The sequence below is a fragment of the Apostichopus japonicus genome, chromosome 16 (genome assembly GCF_037975245.1).
Source record: "Apostichopus japonicus isolate 1M-3 chromosome 16, ASM3797524v1, whole genome shotgun sequence".
NCBI classification, from domain to species: domain Eukaryota; kingdom Metazoa; phylum Echinodermata; class Holothuroidea; order Aspidochirotida; family Stichopodidae; genus Apostichopus; species Apostichopus japonicus.
The window spans coordinates 25,526,173-25,543,069 of NC_092576.1; the positions used below are offsets into that span (position 1 = coordinate 25,526,173).

Below are 16,897 nucleotides of genomic sequence, written 5' to 3' on the forward strand. Positions count from 1 at the left end.
TACGCTAACGACAAACAAGGAGCTTTGACGTGTCGTTACATCGGATATTCAATAAGTAAATAGTTGCTTCTTGAGGCAGTACGTCCTGGACATGTGAGAGTCACATGCAAGGCCAACTAGTGTAACCCACACTTAGACATTAAAATGGCACCATGAATTTCTACTTTACTACAATAGGAACCAAAATCAGTAAACGGTAGCTCTAAAAAAAAAAAAAAAAATGTGTGCAAAACTCTACGAAAGAATGTTGATGACGTGCGTGTAATTTTACAAGCCACGCTTAAGTCTATGAATATGTTGAGTGTACACATGAGTGATCAGTAACAAGAAATCCGTAGTCATAACCGTGCACGTTTTAATATGATTTTCTACTGACCCGTGTCATGCTTGAACAATAATCGGAATTCATAGACATAATAAGTGCTGAAAACGTGAAAGAAACCAAGACAATGGAGAAGGATTCGCTCAAAATCGTTTTACTAATGACAAAAGAAATATAAATTCACGTAGCAACAGCAACGTCATTGTGCTTCGGGCAATGTCTAGAATATCACGAGTACGCAGTATTTATACTTATATTGCGTCATTTGTACACTGTAACTTTGCTATAGGCTCAAGTACAAAGATATTGTTAGGGTTGCTCGAGATTCCAGAATATTATACAATTATGGAAATGACAAAAAAAAAACACAATAAGGTTGCCACCATTGCATGTTGTGAAGCATATATAAACTTATTTATGTGTGTCCTCACCAGTGGAACAATTTCTTCTCCTGACTAATCAGTAAATGAATCATTCCGATTTATTACCACACCATGTGAAAACTTCTAATTGTTTCATACTTTGACTCAAAATATTGTACCTTCACCACTTCTGAATGACCACCCCTTACCCCCCGCCCCATCTCTATTCAACTCTTGTATTATCGAAAGAAGACGACACAGGTATGAGCATAGGAATATGGAATAATTAATTGTTGATGGGCTATTTGAATAAGCGCCCTCCACAACTATAGTAACCTGTACATACCTACAATGACAGTTCAGGTCAAACGGCGAAGCAATATTTACTACAGAATACTAAACAAATGAAACTGATTAATCATGGTGTTCTTTCAATAACAGAATTATTATCCAGTTCCTACCTATATAGAAATTGCGGCTGCCATATAACTGACGGTATATATTCGTATAAAAGATGCAATTAGTCCATTATATTACCACAAGAAATTTGTATAAACTGTTACAGTGGAATGGAGGTTTAACAGATGTGCTTATGTGAGCCTTGTTTCGTGTACTGTGCTGGCCATTCAACAGGAACGTACAGAATGGTATACCTCGACTGGTGATGGTTGTTCCTGTCAGGGAAGAGAGTAACGATTAAATTCACAGAGGAAGTAAAGCATCACTGCTACACTCTTCAAACAACCTTGTAATTTTTCCGACCAGAAATTCTAGTCAAATTATTTTGACTAGAAAAGGATCGGCTTGACAATATATTCTCGTTACGGTCACTCTGATCCAGTTAATTTACAAGCCAACTGACAAGGTATCCGTAGTCACAGCTGAGTTTGCGCATTGCTTATAGAATTCAGACGTTTGACTTAAACATTATTGTCGACGCGCAACCATCGGCCTAGACCAACGCTACATCAAGTGAGCGTACTATCACAGATTTCCAACAATGGACGATAACGAGGGCGATTTTGTGTCAAAAACAATTTTACAATGCTGGTTAACAAAATACATCGACACATTAAACAGTACATGTGACGTGTCCTGCAAACGTCCGTTCGTTTTTGCAATGAGTATGGCCGGTATATATCACACTCGTTGAAGTCATTCAGACAAGGCTTAGCGTTACTAGGAAATATCAGTTCAAAGTTGTTTGCAATATGTACCAGGGTGTTGTTAGGATTTTGTCGTTAGTTTACTAACGCTCTTAGAGCCTACGCTGTCCGGGTCGGCTAGATATAGCTAGGCCTAGTAGGATGCTCCCAAATGTCATGCATTGAAGCCATGGATTTTATTGTAACCTCACGATTATTTTACCTAATGCCATTGAAGATCATTCTGGGGATATATGACTAATAAACTGTCACGAGTTTGTATAAAATAGCTCTTCCCTGTCTTCTGTGTCCAAAGGTAGAACTTCACTGTACTAACTTCATAGGCCATAGGCTAGTACTGAGTAGAAATAGTATTTAGTAACGGTAAAGATAGAACTTAGACTAGGGCCTAAATATGCCTATAACCACTAGTCTAACTTTTACTGACAGATACTGGATAGGCATTGGCTAGAGTTAACGTGTAAAATTTATGATATCGTTACAAACGAGAATAGCATAGGCCTTATTTCGTCAACAAATGGCCTAACGTTACTAGTTAGGCTGGGGATAAATAAGTAAATATGTTAATTTATATAGTACATGCTGATAGTAATTGTGGGTTTACCGGGTCTAGAGCATCCTCCCTGATTTATTTTAGTAATATAACTTCATTCTTTGCTTGTCTGCCTACCAATGTTACAACAACAAGCAATAATTTTTTTTTTTTTTAACCTGCAGGAACCGTGCGAATCTAATTTAGTAAATGCTGATAGTGACTGCTAGGCTACACGCAGATGCAGAACGAACTTGTTGAGAATGCTAGCTAATCTAAATGACAATGGTTCAACAATCGTTACAATACTAGGCCTAGCTTAAACCCCTAGGCCTATATCACTGTTCACAAGAACAAGTAAAAACTTGATTTTCCAATTTCACCCCCCCCCCCAATGATGGTTGGTTGTTTATTGCTGGCTTAGGCCCTATTTTTAAAGACCCATAGGTATAAGCGAGTCATGCGTAGGCTATTTTACTCGATTACTAAGGTCAAAAGTTCAGGGTATAATTAAAATATACATTTTTTGTAGCTTACATCGCTATAGCTGTTGCATTTGCTACGTAATCGCAGGAATGAAAGAGCCATAGAAAAGGGTATATGCCTAATTGACAACTTTGATCTTGGTCGATGAAAATATCTTATTCACTGTATGTTGTATTATCACTAGGAAATGAATTTTAACCAGTTACTCTGACCTATAATAGCATATTACCTGTGCACAGGCTACTAATTCACCCAATATTCAACCCAATTGTTTATTTTAAAACATACACTCCTGTTACTGCGCCAGATCTATACACTTCACTGAGCCCAACTCAAGGTAACTCTCAACCTATGGTGTATGTATATACAGAACGTGTTGAAGGTACTGATTTATAATAGAAACTATTAGGTTGCGTAGCTGTCAAAATGAAAGTTACTCAAATTAAAGTCCTTACTAGTACTTTGCATATTCTCAGACATGAACTATTAAGCTTCAGCTGTGTTCCTGGAAGTCTTGGCTGCCTGGTGTATACATTTGGCCAATTAATCCTGTGGAATGCTGTGCACTGTTGCTATTGATGTTTATTTTCAAAATGTTGGTTCAACCTTTGTTTTCATTCAAAAAGTGTTTATTTATAAAGAAAATATAGGCTTTACTTAGAAACAGGCCAGCACCTTCAATATTGTTCTAGAACAAGCCCAAAATATAAAATACTCCCCTGCAAACATCAGGGCTATAGAGAATTGGACATTTGAATTTTCATCGGAATATTACCAAAAACCCATCCAAACACAGTAAAACAGTTGCAAAACTCTTCATTGTTGAAAATAATCATATCTCGCGCACCCTTTACCCATTTAAAAAAAATCTTATGAATTACATTTTCTTGACAGGCTTTCCTGCAAAAATAATGCAATAAATCTCGGGATATCGTCACAAAAACGTTGTAAAAACAATTTTCAAAATGCAGGTACTTTGCGGGTGTGCTTGTGCGTGCGCGTGTATATACTTTTATTGTATATACTTGTATACACACACACGCACACCCGCACATTACCTGCATAGAATTGGACATTTGAATTTTCATCGGAATATTACCAAAAACCCGTACAAACACAGTTAAACGGTTGAAAAACTCTTCATTGTTGAAAATAATCATATCTCGCGCACCCTATACCTATTATAAAAATCACATAAATAACACTTTCTTTACAGGCTTTCCTGCAAAAGTAATGCAATAAATCTCGGGAAAGCGTCACAAAAGCGTTGTAAAAACAAATCACCAAAATGCAGGTACTGTGCGGGTGTGCGTGTGCTGTAAATTCTTGTATTGTATATACGTGAATTGTTTATGTATTGTACATTCTGGTGGAGGGGGCGTGTCCACAGTTCTTATTACAATCCTAATATCTCGGTCACTTATCAACCAATTTCCACAAATTCAGCCTCAAATGTTGGAAATATATTAGATAGTACTAATTTAACATAAAATACACCAAACGCTACATAAGCTATTCAGGGACCTAATTTGCATATTTGAATACATAATTAGCCCAAAATTAGTGAAACTTATCATATTTGAAAACAACAATCGTTACCCTTGCCATTGATATACATTTTCATGTCCAAAATATTCCTCTGAATTGATGTACTGCTCACTAAACTAGGAAACACTGCCTTGTAAGAGGAATATGCAAAAAAGGCGCTTACAAACGTGGGACCATACTGCCAGTAAACAATGTGAATAAAATATGATTCAAAGTTTTACCCTTTTATTTACATACGCTACAGATCTTGCTAAAGTAGAAGGAGCAGTCGCAAGGGTTGCTAGTGGGGTTTCTGCGCCATCGATTGTTTTTAGTGGCCTAATGTTTTGGCATAGACGTGGCTTTTCTTGGTAATGCCATTTACGATCTGGTTCAGAGAAGAAATAACGGAGACAGACGAAACGAAAATTCAAGCGAACTGAACGATTCTAAAAGTAACAGAGCAAAGTCAAAAGACTTTTCGGAGCTGCTCCTTGAACTTGCGAACATTAATTATGGAACTCATTAATGAGATTTGACGGGCAGAGTTATATTTAATTTAATATAATTGCATACTTTTAATATGTTGTTGATGTCAGTGTACTTTACAGAGTACATTGACATGTCTGTTCCTCCAACGCTTGAGATCACAATTGAAATGGAAATGAATTTTAAAAACAACAGCGAAAATACTTCGGATATCTTTGAATCAGGTTTCAATGCCATGTTTGTCAAAACCATTGACCCTTGGTCATATTTCGTGCAAGACTATATAAACCAAAGTGAAATCGGTTGTCATCCATGGGTTTTCCGTTGTTTGCAACAGGCAACAATGTACAATACCTGTATACAGGCGCAAATTGGTTTTTGTATGGCATACACAGAAATTATTCTGCAGTTAAAATTGTACTGTGTGTTTGAACTAAGACATATATTATATATGTGAGCCTATTTTGCAAGCCAAAGCCTAAAGTTTATGAATAAGTAGATATGTGTAATCAGTAACAAGAAATCCGTAGTCATAACCGTGAACGTTTTACTATGATTGGCTACTGAACCGTATCATGTCTGAACAATAATCGGTATTCATAGACATAGGTACTACTGAGAACGTGGAAGAAACCAACAAAATGGAGAAGGATTTGCTCGAAATCGTCTTGCTTATGATAAAAGATGTATGAATTAATTTAGCAACGCCAAAGTTTTTCTGCTTCGGACAAGGTATTACATATTACGTGTAAGCAGTTTGTTTATACTTATATTGCCTCACTTTTACACAGTTACGTTGCTACACGCTCAAATACAAAAATATTGTTTGGCTTGTTCGAGATGCTAGAATATTATACAGTGTTGGAAACGACAAAACACACAATTAGGTTGCTACCACTGCATGTTGTGAAGCATATATCAATTTATGTTATGTGTGTCCACTCACCAGTGGAACAATTTCTTCTGCTGACTAATCCCCTAAATGAATCATTGCGATTTATTACAACACCATGTGAAAACTTCTAATTGTTTCTAACTTTGAACGTGTTGAAGTTTCGGATTTATAATAAAGCTATTAGGTTTCGTAGCTGTCAAAATGAAAGTGACTCAAATGTAAGTGCTTACTAGTACTTTGGCATATTCTCCGACAAGAACTATTAAAATATTAAATTAGGTGGGAGATTCTTCTCTTCATAATACTGAAAGTCTTTTCCTGATCACTGCAACTCTGTGTGTGTTTCATGTTTTAATGTAGTTTTTTCTTTTTTTTGTTATATCAATACAGCTTTTCTTATATTTCCTTTAATTTCCTCTCTTATTTTGTATGTGAGTAACTTTTATGATGTGGGTAAGCCTTTCTTGTGACAATCTTTTGTGGTGCTGTTTTGGGTGAAATTTAAACTCTTTTTAAAAATATACTGTCATACCCATGAATCAGTTAACCACATCTTATAAGTATAGACGTGAGTTTATTGCATCTTGCTTACTAGTATAGGTGACTCCCCCAGTGGTGATATGACCAATTGGACATACATGTGAAATGTTTGCTGGTAGAAGAACTATACCTGAAGACAATACAAACGTATGTAAAGTTAATTCAAGGTCTTCAGAATGAGCGACATCGACCTAACACCAGCACAGAAGACAACACTTATCGGCTTTCACGCTTTCACAGACAACGACTTCAACTCTTCCTTCTTTGAAAAGGAAAACAAACCTGCTGGAAGCTGCTGGAATGTAAGCCCTAATTCCTCGATACTTTATCAAATATTGGGGTATCTTCTGCTTTGTATGTGGAATTTGGGCTTTTAACCCAAGATATTCCCCCGCCCAGAGAGAATCCCCCTTCTATGGGGTTGCGTTCAGGATTTGGGCTTTTTACCCAAATATTCTTATTCCTTTTGAATTCTAGTTCAGAAAAAAAAACACATGAGATAAATCATACTTCCAGGTGATACCTAGCTGATTCATAGCCTGGCTTATGTCTATATTAAATCACTAATTTCATTTTCCATAGAACTGGAACAAATATTACATGCACTTGTGCGTTGTAAGATGTAATAGGGTGACGGTAACCGGCCAGAAGTCCACTCCGAAGTTTAAGGGAAATGTCAATGTGTTAATTGTGTGTGTGTGTCCAAAACTCTTCCCAAGAGTTTGTGTTAAGATGTTGCCATGGATATGGCAAAATTAAAAAAGAAATGTTTGCTTTGACTTGCAAACTCCACGGGTATTCGGACGCTCAAATCTAAATAAAAAATTTAGTTGTAACATAGGTTGAGCCAAATTGTCAAATTGTTGTGTTAGATATACAAAGTTTAGGTTGGTTTAATTTTTCAAATACCTGTATTTCAAGAAAAAATGAGATGAAAAAAAACATGGCTTGATTTATCATAGGATATCATTATTAATATACTTTAGTTTCAGTTTCAAAAACAGTAATATGAATTTAAAAATGGGATCAGATTTTCTTGCCTTCACCCTTCGCTTTTCAAGTGAAAAATAATTCATAAACTATTACTGCTTATCTTGTTTATTGTTTTCACTATTTCTTTATTGCAGATTGGAACCAATTTGACTGAGTTCCTGCCTAAGGTTAGCCAGACGCAACTATTTATTGTAATCATAGGAGAGAAGAGAAGAAACCCAGAACAACAGTTTTTGATACTAGAAAGGATAGCTATACCAGCTAGTTTTCTGATCAATGTAGTTGATCTATGTTTCAAAGTGCTTTGTGTATCGGACCTTTACCACCCTTGGGAGTCTGGTAACGTGTGGGATTCATTCAAGAGATATTTACGGGCTCGGGGAGGGGAAGGGGAGACTAAGGTTAACATAAAGTGTTTTGACCTTGAAGAATGTTGTATCATGCACTGCGGAAACTTGAAATGATATGTGAAACAGGGTGCTTACACGCCATGAAAAAACCTGGAAAGTCATGAATATTTCTATTTCATTTGCGGCATTGAAAATCATGATAAAGAGTCAACTAGCTTTAATGGTCATAGGAATGTAACATTTATGAAAAAATATATTGAATGTACTGTTTAATTTTTATTCTTTTTTGTCGTTAGGGCGATCTTTGCAATTCAATGTGCACCTTACATTACCTCTCCCATATCCAGTTAAGTTTAGTTAAAATTAAATGTATTAACAGATTTTTAGGAGTGTATATACAACACTATATTCAACAACATAAACAAGAGTATTTGTTAGAGCAACCTTCCACTAACTATGGGAATGATATTTAACGTGAGACATGATGATGTTAACTTCCTTTAATAATGAAGACAAGAGCATTCATGTAATACACAGTGAAGAAAATCTCTAGTAGAGTTTATTGTCAATTACACGTCTGTTATTGAACTGGCCAGAGTATAAACTATAAATTGACTAGTTGTAGAATTACGTTCAAGAAAGTGTTCAAGTTTTTGTTTCGGTCTTCAATGTTTCCCTGAGCTATGTAATTATGTACTATTTATATTGGACTGAAAATGTCTCCTTATTTGCCCTTGAATCGTCAAATTTTTTGTGTAGACATTTCTCTGGTCTGTCGAGACTGTATAGTTTCAATGTCAGTCTCGTTCTCTCCACAATTGTCTTCTTAGTTCACGTGAGACTTACACAGTGTTACCATGAATAAAAAGTCGTTTCACACTTCCTGCACAGTTCAAACACATGCCAAATTAAGTAAATATAAAGTAGCTCTACCACGTCACTCAGTTTTACGTAGAGTACAGCTAGGACTAGGGTTTCACTGTGCAAATCGGGGGGGGGGGGGCGTTTTGATTCCAGTCCTAATTTAATACAACCTTAGCTACCATATATTATATACTTATTGCTGAACATAGTCAATAACGACAATTAATAAGGTTGTTCTGTGTTTCCTAAAAGCACATATCCCCAAACTTCAAAGTGTACAAGATCAAAAATAACAACTTGTATAAATAAATAACTTTGAAACTTTCCTACGATAATTTCCCTAGCTTATTATGTGATAAGGCACTACCTGTAATAGTGAATATTATTTTCTTTTATGTAATCGTGTACATATATAATGGAAGCACACAACGTGCGGTGTGTAATAAATGGTTTATTTCGATTTCCAATATATACGTGTAATTGGTTGCTGTTTATAGCACACAAGTCTGGAACCATTGCAGTTGATGTACTATATGCCACGCCACGACTGAATGAATAATTATAACAGAACTTCTATGCGATTGTCTCAGTTACCCTGGGCGATGAATTCCAGTGCTTGGTTTGTTTATCTAATCGATTTAGAAATAATACCTACATGAAATTTTTGTTCGCTACCGTCACACATCGTTGACTATGGCAAACTGCGTACACAATGAAGGAACCGGTCGTGGCTAGCAGGATTGTATTAACATTGCCAGTTCTCAAAAGTATTTATCTTACAGTATAGACTGAAAGAGGAAGTTCAAATAACTATGACGAGTAGAGTTGAAGATTGAATTTAATCAGAATTAGTCTTTAAGGACAAATTTTAAATTAACATTTCTGAAAACCTATATTTTTCCCGCCGTCTACTATTCAAGCTATTTATACATATAACAGAACTAGGCACTGGATTACGAAACAGATGTAGATCAAAACAGTGGGATATCTGATCGAAACAGGGTGTTGGTGGATTTTGGCCAATCATTTTTACCTTATATACCTGAAAACGTAACTTAAGCCATACTGAACCATGTATTTACAATCGCTTAAACCAGTTGACCAGAAGAGTGGTACGTCCGCATTTTCCAATTTACAATTATATGCCTAAATTTATGATTGCTATGCAGTTATGCCAAAGTGTTGCTTAAAGGAATGCTGTATTGCCCCTAAATATGCCAGATTTTCACTTTGCTCAAAATTCTTAAAGTATGTTTGCTACTACCCTGGAGGAAAATTACTTTACTGGAACATTCAATCATCTCGTGTCATCATTTATAATGGATGAGAAAATATGAAGGGTTATTACATTCAGAAAGTACTTCTTGAAATTTTCTAACAATTAAAGTGGCCAGAGTTTAGGGCCTATACAGACTACCTTTAAACTTGTAAATGTTTAACTTGTCCAGAGTGACCTTAACTTTACTTAACCTTCTGTGGACAGCCTGTACAATTAGAACAGCTTGAGAATGTACCTGTTTCCCCAATCTAGTTACAGGAATGCTATGGAGACTTGTTCTTAAGTATACAGGACAATGACGCTTTGATATCATGTTGAATATTCCTTGTTACATCAAGGTGTTGCATTCCTTGTTACATCAACGTTGGTAGTCTTTCAATAAAACCTAGACATAATCTGTTGTCTGGTTGAGATAAGATAAGAGATAAGAAAATGCTTGATCAATGAGATATCATGTTTTTGCCCCCCCCCCCCCATAAAAAACACACAATTATATGGGCTGCATAATTGGTAGTTCTAGCTGAAGTACCACTAAAATTGAATTACAACTCTATATCAGTGTTTGAAATGGAATATTCCCATTATTGTCCATATTTCATGGCCACTATTGTGAAACGGCCTGGGCAAACCACAGGCATAGTGTGTATCCTAAACTGTAAGTCACATGAATTACCTCAGATGCCACTAATATTTGCTGCATCGACTTGGACGAGTTGAGAAGCCCTAGATAGCAACACCTTTTTTTTCAAATTTTGGTATGCAAGAGTTCCATTTTCAGCCAGTCTGAAAGACTGACTTTGTCTTCGTAAAATCCTTCTCTGTTTTAATTTTGTGAAACAACTTAGATAGCTCTCATCTCTTAGAATATCGGCAATTTGTCTCACGTTTTCTGCTAACTTTTTCATGTTTAGTTGTTGCAAAGCACGATCGATCAACTGTCTGCTGAATATACGGAAGCCGAATGCAACAAATTTGCTAATAATACGGATACTGCCAGTCCATCACTAATTACATTTTTGCTGCTCTAACATACCTGCTAGTGCGGACATTGTGTTCAAGTGGACACAATTTACAACAAAATATACGACAGTCAAATAATGTCCCCCTTTGTTTAACAATAGCATATACAAATGTACCGGTAAATCCAGTATAAATTGTCCTAGGTGGACTAGGACAGTATGTACTGAAGATGGGATATATGCGACAGTTTGTACCGCTACACCGGCACCGGACCACGGCGAAATAAAATAACGTATTCGTGCGTGTTATGGAATTCAAGCTGTGAAGTGCATATGTATGAAATATTTTACTACGTGAAAGGCGGAAGAAAAAGGAGTAAGATAAGTACATGGTCACTGGTGAATACACAACTGGCTTTTGTATTGATTTCTACTAAGGGTTGCGAGGCTTAACAAAGAACAAAATCACGATTGACTGGTTCTTGCATAGTTTCAATCAGTTCTCACCATTTGCAATGATCGGGTAAAGGTGGACTTGTAATTTAAGTCTTAAACTGTTTGTTGTGTTGTCAAAGAAATTATTAAATCACTGTTGGAGGTGATACCTGCTGCATTTTATGATATTTATATCTTATCATAGGAAACCGTTCCGTAATCGTAATTCGTAGCAATATTCGAAGAGAATGTTAACATGCCCGAAAAAAAATGGTAGATTCCATATGCGTCATAAGACTGAGCAATTCAAAACGTAACCATTATTTAAAAAAAAATTGTCACACGCAATTGCACAGCAACACTAATTTGCATATTATCAGTAGCGAATCATTACCTTATACGGCCATACTATTTTTCGTAGTGCTCAGAATATAAAGCGTTGTAGGTTAAAAGGAAACGTGTTAAGCGGAAGGCAGTAAGGGTGAGAACTACTTGTATGAAATTGTCTAGTAACCTCGTTTGATCACATATACAATTCCTAAGTTATATATACGCCAACAAACTTCATAAGTTTCTCAAGTTTGGAAAAGTTTTGGAAGCTTTGTGAGCCTATTTGTTAACTTTCGCCGTGCTTTGCCTAGATATATAATTTGTTAACACTTTGACAAACGTTTTATTATTCCTTCTGGATATGTAAGTATTTGAGACACTGTTAGGTGTAATTTAAAACAGAACGACCACGGAAATTCAGCAGAATGTCTTTATGAGCCGATGCAATTAGTTTAGATGCTGTGGTTGGTGAATGTATTAAAGACATTATTGAAAACGGATTAAATGAATTTTATGTTCCGATTGAAATTCGTCAACGTCAGTTGGATTGTAACAAACTTCGGTATTTCACATACACCTACTCGTTTTAAAATACAATACCTGGATTTTTTTGTGTCCGTGGATCAACGAGATTGGAAAGAAAAAGCAAATTTATCCAGTGTCTTATAACTGTTATCAAAGGATACTCTGACAAGTTACATCAGTGAAGGTAATTTCCTCTATTTTCGTTAATCTTATTTTTTCTAGGGCTTTGCATATCACGATTATCATAAAAGTCCCCACGAAAGATATCAATGAGGTTAACAAACCATGAAAAATGTTCGAAGAAATAACAATTTTTCATAAACATTAATATTCAGGTACAAAAACAGACATTTGCAAAAAAAAAAATGTGCGATTTGTTATGAGCTGTCGTTTACGAACGTAGTTAATAAGGTGTTGATGTTTGGATGGTGGGGCGTAACCACTCAAGGAGTAAACTTTTATCAGTTTTTCACGTTCTTTCCCTAACTTTAGACTTCTTAAGCTGTTGAAATAAGAACATTATCAATCCAAACGTCTATGTTAATTCGTTTTAAAGCATACACGTGTTTGTAGGTTACACATGTTTTTTTTTTATTTATCGGCTTGAAATTGTCTCCATATTGGTTGATATGGAATCAATTTTGCACCGGAAAGATACCGTTAATGTCCAATAATCGTACATTTCATAAATGAAAATGTTACATGTTGTTAAGTACAATCTATTCATTGCCGCTCTTCGTGTTTGAAATTAGTTTCATTAAAATAAATAATCTGATGGCAGTTTCTGGCACACTTAAAGACTAAAATATGACAATGATACATTGATAGGTTAAACCTCAATATCTTGGGGTTATAAAAGTTGAGTTATATTAAACCAGATAAAAAAACTTAGCATACAGTGAAGTAATCGATTGTGATGGCGCAAAGTATTTAAATTTATGTTTGACAATCATATTTCATTTTTTACTGAAATTTGATCAAACTTGAATATTAACAAAGCTTATGTCACCATCGTTGATTTTGTCAGATGCATCTATAAAACGTTCGATAACGTTTAATGGTGGATTGAAACATGTATATGAATTAATATTCCACCCAAACCAAATTGGTATATTTAAGTATGAGATAATGTTCATGAACGGTATAACATGATACCCGAATTGTTATTATTTAAGCAATATCACCTTTTCTTATTTCCATTCCAAATAGTATGTATACACATGTCGATCCTGCATATTGGATCCTGTACAGTGGAACATGTATAGCAGATCGTGTAAAGTTTATCATGTATAGTAGATCATTTATAGTTGATCATATATTGGATAATGTATATTGGATCCTGCATATAGGATCCTACACGGTGAAAGCTACATAGTTGATTCTGTATAGTTGATCGTGTATAGTGGTCCATATAGGAAATCCAGCATGTGATCATATATGGAGGATCATACATAGTTGATCCTTTATAGTACATCCTGTATATTGAGTTATATATATATATATATATTGTATCGTGCATATTGAATCATGCAATGTGAATTGCGTATATAATGGTTCGTGTAAAGAGGATTGTGTAAACTGAATCTTGGGTAGTGCATCCATCGTAGTGATCACGCAAAGTAATCTAGATCTAGGATTTTGGATCATATATTTTCACAAAGTTTAAAGTGCATAATGGATCGTGTACAGTGGATCGCGTATAGTTATTACTACATAGAGGATCCTGTATAGTACATCAGGTATTGTGGATTGTAATAGCGGATCGTGCATATAAGATTGGATATATTGGATGCTGTAGAGTAGATCCTGTATACCATCTCGTGTATAGTGGATCCACGTATACTATGACAACATCGGGCTAACTATTGTTGTGTTCTCAGTGTGTTGCAATCTGTCATTATGTATGCTTCTTTAAGCGAAGAGCTGTAGTAGCAAATGTTGAAGAAAAACCTCGAATCTATCAATACAACCTGATCCTGCTGCTGGTTTTCGTCTTAACACATGTCATTCACCTTCGACACTAAAAACCTGACAAATGTATGTATCACTGTTATCGATGCAGGTGCATTTAAGCAGGGCCAATTGCTTTTGTCATTTCGTAAAACGCAACCTGAATCTAATCTTTTAAAGATGATAAATTGTCCATATTTTAAATGTAATTACTTTAGAAAGCATTGTTAAAACCTTGACCAAAGTTCGACCTAGCGTATCCATTAGATCCATATCTACCGATATTTGAGTCATATTAACTTGACATAATCTTTCACCTATCATCCATCCCACCCATATGGGTTATTGTCAATGTATCTGCAGATTTTCCCAACACTGAACTACATTTTTGTTAGAAATCCACCAGCCCTAACGTTCGGTTATGTAAATTAACTCATACCTGGCTTAAAATGTTGTAAATGGAAGAGATTTAAGATTTATCGCATTAAAAACTGTTAAAGACTGAACTTAGTTTTCCAACAACATCAAAGCAAATAAAGACATTTCAGTGTATCTCGTGTATACATTGTACCAAAACATGTTTAATTCACAGTTCTGCATATATTCCAAACAATACAGGGATAAAAAAAATCAACTTAATCATCTGACAAGTCATTGGATACATCGAACGTTCAAGTAAACTTACAGAGCAGTATTGACAATGTTCAAGCAAGGTGGAGACACAATGAACTAATTAATATCACAATTCAGTTCAGTTAAAAACATTTTAAGCTAATTTTACCCATTCTTACCATATGCAATACTAAGGGAGAGACAATTTAAGGCTGTGCTTTTCTTCCCGGGCGAAGCTTGCTTAATAATATCTTGCGATAATAACGTATTTATATAGGAACTGAATAATCGTTGCTTACGTCGTCAGTGATGACTGGTTTAACTGACTCACTACCCACACCAAAAGCTATTTTGGGACGAACAACTCTCAACAACACGAACAAAAGTTGTAGTTGATAAAGATGGAGTTCATGTTTTCCAAATTATGATCTTGGACAGAGGAAATATGTTATATTTAACTAGTAATTGGTACAAGATAATCCCGATCAATCCGCTACTATAGTCCTTCCATTTTGCAATAAACGTAAATATCACATCATGAAACATGATGTTATTGTTCATGTTGACACTGTGCTATGAACACGTCTTCTCGTCCAAAGAACTCAAGTAACGATTTAGATATAAATATTTACCTAATTTGAGGGAAATATATTTTCCGTGCCCTATTTGACATTTTCATAGTGACTCTGGCTCACACAAAAATAACATAATTGTTATCGCAATCGTGGTTGTCATAATTATGGAATGATTATCATATTTAAATCTTCATAGCCACCGCTATCACCGATACCGTCACCACCATTAACACCAACACTATTTATTCCATAAAATGATTATGTGTCAAATATATAATTTTTTGATAGCTGATTGCCTTTTCCTTTTTCAGACAAGATAAGAAGACAAAAACACAAACAAAATGGCTAATGCATCTCCCGCTACCGAAACTTTATCGGATAACACCAAAATGAGTAAGTTCTGTCTGCTTCCTGATGAATAAATTGTCTATAGATGAGCTGAATACACGAATCCGTGGGGAGCGACATATTTTCATCATTTTCTGTTTCATCGCTGCCTATAAGGAGAATATGATACTTTAGTTCGTTGGTCTCAGTTGCCATAGCAACTAATACCATGGTTTCAGTTTACATATTTTAGTAGCGATTCTCGGGGGTCGGTGAGGTGACCGAGTGTGATTAGAACTCTAATACTTTTGAAGGGGTAAAACTCCACATGTACATGTGTGGATGTTTATGTGGTTTACATTTGCATTTTTTGTTTAAATCAAAAACTCCTTCAAATCGGGAATTGATAGGAAGGTGCACAATGATGAGAACCTGTGTCTGTAGACCAAAAACGAAATATATATAATAAGGCGATTATATTGAATTGATATGCAATATTATTATGTGAATGTCAATTTACAACAAAATATGTGATTACCATAGTAACAGAGGTAAAAGTTAAAGGGTTCAAAGGAAAAATCAATATTTTCTGAGAAATTGTATGTCAAAAGTGCTCCTTTCAAACTACTCAAACTTTATAGGAATGTGACCTGAAACGATCAGGCCATGTTGCTGTCAAACCAATGTGTAATATTGAATAGACATGCAACCTTATATTTGTAAGGGTAAATATATATCAAACTTTGTGGTTACCTTCGGCATTGTTAAAATGTTTCAAATGAAAGCATTTGGTGTATCGATAGCATCAAAACAAATGGTATAGGTAAAATATATGAAACAGGGACTTTCTCTGCAAGAGCTCTATGGGAAAACGTTGAATTTAAATGAAACTGTCAAATACTATCAGATATGTCTTTACCATGTTAACTGAGTTGAAAGATCAATTAAAGGTCAAGAATGAATGTGAAATTAAGCAAACAGGGACATTGAAATTAATTGAACTCTCACAGATACATTGGGTATGTCATGTACTATCAGATATGTCTTTACCATGTTAACTGAGTTGAAAGATCAATAAAAGGTCAACAATGCATGTGAAATTGAGGAAACATGGACTTTTTGCCACAGCTCCATATGAAAGCATTGAATTGACTTACAGCTTTCACCGGTTTATTGTGTGTATTAAGTACTATCAAATTATGTGGTTGCCATGGTAACTGACTTGAAACACCAACTAAAGTTCGAAGTTACTTAGAGGAATTGTCAATTTAAGCAAACGTGATTTTTTGTTACAACTTCATATGAAGCCATCATGAATTGACTTAAGAGTTTCACGGCTGGGTGGACTTGTAGAAATAACTTAAGTAGGCCTACATAGG

General features: G+C 35.3%; 1 protein-coding gene across 11 annotated transcripts in view; it reads left to right on the top strand.

Annotated features, from left to right (window-relative positions):
- Positions 1-16,897, top strand: part of LOC139982453 (uncharacterized) — a 564,762-nt gene that overhangs the window by 423,363 nt on the left and 124,502 nt on the right. Inside the window, exons 1-2 of one of the 11 annotated variants that reach the window (XM_071995345.1) lie at positions 11,587-12,238; positions 15,503-15,584. The exons of the other annotated variants lie outside the window; for them this stretch is intronic. Of the exons in view, the coding sequence (XP_071851446.1) occupies positions 15,533-15,584 (52 nt within the window). The 5' untranslated portion in view covers positions 11,587-12,238; positions 15,503-15,532. Of the gene's footprint in view, positions 1-11,586; positions 12,239-15,502; positions 15,585-16,897 lie in introns of those variants that run through there. 11 annotated transcript variants of the gene reach the window in all.